The sequence below is a fragment of the Sipha flava genome, unplaced genomic scaffold (assembly GCF_003268045.1).
Source record: "Sipha flava isolate LNK unplaced genomic scaffold, YSA_version1 113_pilon_pilon, whole genome shotgun sequence".
Classification (NCBI taxonomy): Eukaryota; Metazoa; Arthropoda; class Insecta; order Hemiptera; family Aphididae; genus Sipha; species Sipha flava.
The window spans coordinates 212,077-218,694 of NW_020271732.1; the positions used below are offsets into that span (position 1 = coordinate 212,077).

The 6,618-nt window shown below is 31.5% G+C and overlaps 1 protein-coding gene across 1 annotated transcript; it reads right to left on the reverse strand.

The window, feature by feature from the left end:
- Positions 1-138: 138 nt before the first annotated feature.
- LOC112689872 (DNA repair protein RAD51 homolog 1) lies at positions 139-4,354 on the reverse strand. The gene is made up of 7 exons (XM_025563748.1): positions 4,104-4,354; positions 3,581-3,695; positions 2,487-2,624; positions 2,200-2,409; positions 1,904-2,112; positions 856-985; positions 139-589 (listed from the first exon to the last, which is right to left on the reverse strand). The coding sequence occupies exons 2-7, from the start codon at positions 3,665-3,667 to the stop codon at positions 344-346; spliced, it is 1,020 nt and encodes a 339-aa protein (XP_025419533.1). The 5' UTR covers positions 3,668-3,695; positions 4,104-4,354; the 3' UTR covers positions 139-343.
- Positions 4,355-6,618: the final 2,264 nt, after the last annotated feature.

Below are 6,618 nucleotides of genomic sequence, written 5' to 3' on the forward strand. Positions count from 1 at the left end.
CCAAAAAGGTAATTTATAATATAATTTTTTGATCAAATACAATTTATAAAAAGCCACTGAATGCCATTGTTGACAAAAATAACCTTATCAAGTATAATAGCCAATATAATTTATTTATTGTATAAATATATATGAAATAGACAATGGGATATCAAAATAAGGAGCATTAAATAGATGTAATATAATTTTAATGTTTGAACCTAATAAATGTCAAAAAATACTATTTACACTTAGGTTCTACAGTAAGATTATCAATCAAATTGAACAAAAAAATAAATTCTTAGTAGTGAAAAATATATAATAATAATAATTAAAAAAATAATAATAATAATTAAGAAAAAAATTATTCTTTTACATCACCAACACCGTCAGCATTAATAGCAAACATGGCTTCAGATTCTGGTAAACAAGGAGAATCATATATCTTACATATTCTTGTTTCCCCTCTACCCTTACGCAAATACAATCTAGTAGTAGATGAGTGTGCCATTATATTTCCTCCGACAGGTTTTTTTGGGTCAGCTGCAAACATAGTTGCACAATCAACCTGAGCAACCACCTGATTGGTAATGACAACAGCAACGCCAAACTAAAAAACAAAAAATACCTAAATGAGGTATCTATATCTCTACAACGGTTATACTGAAGTATAAGAATAATTAAAAATGCATACTTTTAAAGTACAGTAAAACCTCGATAAGACGGAATAGCTTTGGACCATGACATTTTTCTGAGTTAACGGGGTTTCCATCTTGACAGGGTTAGTTAATTACATGTAATTTGAAATGGGACCAAAAAAATGTTCCGTAATACCGAGGTTTTCATCTTATCGAGGTTTTACTGTATTTATATTACCTCATCTGCTAGACGTAATAACATTCTAAGGAACCTGGCTAAATGATTTTGTCTAGCTGATAATTCTCCTCTACCAGAATAATCAGTTCTGTATAAAGCCATAGCACTATCTACAATTAATAATGCATATCTAAAATAAAACAATAATGTATCCATTAATCATAAAACACATGATACAGATAATAGGGCCCTGCATGGGCTGAGCCTAGCCCTTTCTTGAACCTGGTACATTGGGCTAGATAGACCATAGACCCGTATATTTATTATGAGTATACATTGTATACATATGTTTTATTTTTTAATTCATTTTTTATGGACTATGGTTTCAAAAAATAAAAAAGTGTTGGGTTACAATGAGTACAGGCATTTACATCAGGTTACGGATTTGGGTGAGGGTTGAGCCTGTATTCGGTAAATTATTTTAATATTTGTATTTTTGTGGACAACTAAAAATAAATAAAAAATATAATCAATATATATATTTACTAAATAATAAATGTTGTAAAGTTGAATATTATATAAATAATTGAACCACCTTGATCTTTTACTGGGCAGGATTGGCCTGAAAAAAGTATTAGAATGGTCAGGACTGGATGGGCTTGCTTATACAATTTTAACTTTAGGAGAGATTGGATTTCATAAATTAGAACATTGAAGAGGCTCTAATGAGCTGGGTTTTTCGTATTAGAATATGGACCGGGCTAGGCTTAAAAAAATAAGCCCATGCAGAGCTCTAACATATAATACAAATATAAAGTAATTATTTTCTCTAGTTTTATTATTTTTACTTCACATTTTAAATCATAATAAATAAAAGTATTATAACTAGTAATGGGCTAGGCATGCTTGGCATAGTCATACACATAATAGAAGAAATCCTACTAAGGAGACCACATATAATATGAGAGAACATAAGGAATGATGTGAAAGCATTAGGAGGAGGTTTAGACTAGAGGATACAGGGCATCAGATAGAAAAAATTATCATAATTCTAGTTATAAAGACTATAAGTAATTATAATGTATATAATATAATAGAGTTGTTTTACCTTGATTCGGCCATCATAGCAGCAGCTTGAAGTAACAATTGTGTTTGATGATCTGTATTGTATGCTCTAGCACAAGCAATATTATCAAGTACATCACTTCCCACTAATTGATACCTTTCAGCTACTGACAACAAACGTTCTGGTCGGAACGTACCTTCAGTATCAATGAAAAGGCATTTACCTTCTCCACCATTTTGGCTAATGGGCAACTAAAATTTTATAAAATATTAGGAGTTTAGAATAGAATTTTAAAAATTATGGTTAGAGCTTAACAATTAAAAAACAAGATATTTTACCTGACAAGTAACAGCCAAAGTAAGGCACAATTGCGTTTTACCAGTTCTAAATTCTCCAAATATTTCTGTGATTGAACCAGTTTCAATACCTCCGCCTAATAGACGATCTAATTCCTTTGAACCAGTTGTTAATTGAATGATTTCAGATCTTTTTAAGTGAAATACTGTAGCTGAAGTAAAACCAAGTGGAATCATTTTAGATGCTGTTGCCTGTAATAATATATAAAGTGTCCTTATCAGTGATTGTAAATTCAAAAAATTATTGAATACCATTTTTAAATGTTTACCAATATTTTATCTGCTTTCGCTTCGCTTATACCTTTTATGGTAATCAAATGCTTTTTTGTCACAAAAGCAATAGATTCAACTGTGTGAAATCCAGCTTCTTGAAGCTTTTTTATATCTCCACTAGCAAAGCCTTGTTCCTATAATATTATGTTCAATGAGTACACCCATTTTTTAAAAATATTTAGTTTTATGTAAAATGAATAGTTTCTAATTATATATGAGTTTATAAAAAAGCGTATTTGTTATTCACATCGCATAATAATATACTGAACAGTAAACAAGAAAAACGAGTGAACACCATAAAAATAGGTAATTACCAAACTATTAAATGAACGAGAGTCCACACCAAGAGTAATGTTATTATTTTCAAGAACATTACTATATCTGTTTCTTATAAAATTTTAGAAATTCTTTCGATCTAAACCTTAAAAACTAGAAGACAAATTCCAATCTATTTTCAAAAATAAAGTCCGTCCATCCCAAGCCTCCCAATTTTGTCTAGCTTATTGGTTTTTTAATTTAAATATCTGTGACTCATACTAATGTTAATTTACTTCTCATACACTGACAACCGAAGTCGCTGCATTCCTCGGTACCGTCATTTCGCTCCGTAAATTGAAAATATCCCTCGACTTGTTATGCAAAACCACCTCATGTAGGTAACAGGGACAATAAAAATTTAAATATGTAAAATTAAAATTAAATATTCAATTCTAAGAATTTTTTAAAAAAAAAAATGTGTGTTATGAAAATAATGAAGTTTTTGAAGTTTTTCATTAATAACTTCAAAACAAAGTTTGTCCGGGCTACTTATTTTTAGCATACTAATAAAACACCCAAGAACACATATTTTGGAAAAAAAAATTAAAAAAATTGATAGGTTGTTAAACTAAAATAATGCCAAATTTTTAACGTCATCAATTAAATTTTTTTAACTTAGAAAAAGAGATCATGAATTTATATGTATTTTTAAAAAAATAATAGGACTCTGGAAGTATTGTTACTAATCTTTCGCTGATGGATCCAAAACTACAATACGGTGTGTTCCAACAACCTTAAAACTAAATTATAAATTATTTAAATTATATTTTACTTCAAGTTTTGAGATTGGAATTGGTCCATCATCTTCTTCATGATCTTCAACTGCTTCTTCAACGTGAGAAATTGAAGCCATGGCCATTTTTGGTTTTTGGATGAAAATGAAATTACTGAAAATGTTTTGATACACATAGTAAATTATACGATTAAAGGGAATAAACCGACGAAAAGATTACGAATTAATACAGCAAAATAAATTCGATAGAATCCAAACGCTGAACACTTTCCAGAAAAAAGCAGTCTCGTAAATCAGATTCGAAATGGATAGGTAAACGTTACGTATTGCTAATATTTAAGATGAATAAATGAACGCAGCGAACGGTAAATGTGCGGATCAAGACAAAAATCTTTTAAAATTGTTCAAACCGGCTGGTCGCGGAGAACGATGAGACTGGACTGAAAGACGGGATCGCAAACCAAAAATCGATTCGAGACCGGCCACGATCGGCGGGCACAGCGCAGCGCAAACGTGTTTTCAGCATAACCGGGGTCCGTGCGCCGACAATAAATGTACGTACCTGGATTTGAAATATGTATTTGAAACCGATTGAACGCGGTGCGATCACTCCACGCGGTGTGTCAACGCGAACCACGAGACTTGCAAAATGGAATATTTCGGATCGTCGGAGAGCACGGTGAGGTCAGCGATGTGTCAATGTCGATTTGTTTCAATGCTGTTCATTTTGAATCGTTATCAAAAACGGTCACTTGAACACGGGACAAAGCAATTGGCGCGAAAGTGGTGGTACCCACGGTTCCGAACGACGCACTGCCAAAAGTCCCACCCGCTGTTGGTTCGTGAACATTACCGTTGTAACTACGTAAACGACAGTACGACCACGGCAGCGAGTGGCCTGCGCTCAGAGACCGGTGATAACGGCCGATAGTTGAGAAACGAGTTTTAGCTTTTGTTGATTATTTACCCAACAGTTTACTCGATCGGTAAACACAGTCTAGAGGGGAGAGGGGCACTCGTGTATTTGTCACCGGGGCCCGGTCATCCTCAAGGGCCGGAATGAATAACCGTATTCATTTGATAGAAGCTTTTTCAAAATGGTGCAACGTGCAAATAAAAATCTGTATGTTGTATCAATACGTTAATACGTTCAGGAAATATGTACCCATTTATGTATTATTTTTAAACTTGTGAGTTACGAGTTGATTTTTCCATTGATATTGAGCCTAGTTAAAACTACCTTAAACGTATTCTACGAAATACGATAAGAATTATTTCAGCCTGCTGTCAACTTCTCTCCCCACACCCGAACTTACGATTACAATGATGTGTGATGTAGGTACCTACTATTGTGTAAAGGTTTCCATACACTGCCGCGATGGCGGTGGTGGTGGAGATGGCGATGGCGATGCGGTGGCGTTGCGGTGGCGTTAAATGTGTACACACGTATTGTAATGGGAGTCTGCACACTGCTGCGGTAATTCGGCCGCGGCAAAATATCGCCGCTGCGATATTTTAAAAACCGCAGCATGCTCGATTTCACCGCCACCGCTCAGCGGTATTTTCAATTGACTTATTAAATATACGCTAATAGTACTAGTACTAATAAACTATCTAATATATATGGTGTATATTAGTCTAGACTTCGATTATTTCCTAGAAACTATTCAATTTATAGTTTAATATACTATTTGACTTAATTAAAAAGTAATTCATATAAAAATAATCAATACAATATTATACATATATATATTTATATATATATAATGAATATGATATGTACAATAGTATAAGTACTTAATATAGTACCTACTAACGTACTGTAAAGATAAATCGTCAATTTATTAATGACATAGGAATTAATTAACTAACTGTACAATTATTGTATGTAATATCATTGATTATAAATATTTATAATCAATGGTAATATATAAATATATTATGTATATACTGGATAAAAATCGCCACCGCCACCGCCGCAATGTGTTCAGGTCTGCGATTTTAATATCGCCACCGCCACCGCGTTTACAGTGTGTGAGGACCGCGTTTACATGTTCATAAATAAATAACGAATCGATGAACACACGCGTTGTGTTTTGTGTATCAATATTCATAGACGAAACTAGACACTTTTATTAGGTCAGGCCAAATGAAAAATATAAAAAGTATTATTACGTAAAATTAACTATTATTTCCTATAGTATAATTATAAAAATAAATTAAACAATAACTAATAAAACCGATTATTCGAATACATAGAATAAACTTATTATATTCTATTATAATCCTTATTTGTATCAATTGCACTTAATTACTATATTAGATTATAGTATTATATGAAACGTACAAATGTACACGTTTGTATGTATAAATATATTATTTATAATGCCCAAATAATTATTAAAATATATAATATATACATATTTTTAGTTAGTATTAGGTCAGGCTATGGCCTGACCCGTAGTTTCGCCTGTCAGTATTGACATTCGACATTTTTATTTTATTAAATTGTTAGTTGTTTTTGTTCTTGTTGTCAAATGGCGTACCATCACAAATCAGAAGCTCAAAAACGGAAAGAGCGAGAAGATAAATTTGAAAAATCCCAGAGAAATCAATTGACTGTCGAAGATTTTTGTACGAAAAAACCAAAGAAAAAAGACATCGAAGATAGGTCATCAGTGTCATGTGGTAATTGCTATTATTTGCAATAAATACAGAATGATATATATAATTATTAGGACTAGTATTAATATGTAATAAAAAATTGTGAAATATGCATTTTATTTTTAATTATTTAATAGGTAATTATTATATTTAATATGTAATATTATATATTAAATACACAATTCTATGCATCACGTTCAAAATACGTAAAAATGTCCAAATTAATTGTTCTATCGATTTAAGCCGAGCGCTCATAAATTTTAATTAGGTACCTAATAAAGAGTTAAACATTTAGGTTTATAATTCTAAGTTTACAATTCTAAAATCTGTTACATATTTAATAAATTTTTAATTTATAATGATCACTTATATATGATATTTAATTTTCTCTTATAATCACCAATTTACTTCTG

Bases quoted from the DNA above. Each gene is read 5' to 3' on its own strand.
- LOC112689872 (XM_025563748.1), bottom strand. From the start codon at position 3,667: ATGGCCATGGCTTCAATTTCTCACGTTGAAGAAGCAGTTGAAGATCAT. The intron at 2,625-3,580 runs GTAAAATATAAT...ATAATATTATAG, and splicing joins TTCCAATCTCAAAACTTGAA to GAACAAGGCTTTGCTAGTGG. The intron at 2,113-2,199 runs GTAAAATATCTT...ATAAAATTTTAG, and splicing joins CTTTGGCTGTTACTTGTCAG to TTGCCCATTAGCCAAAATGG.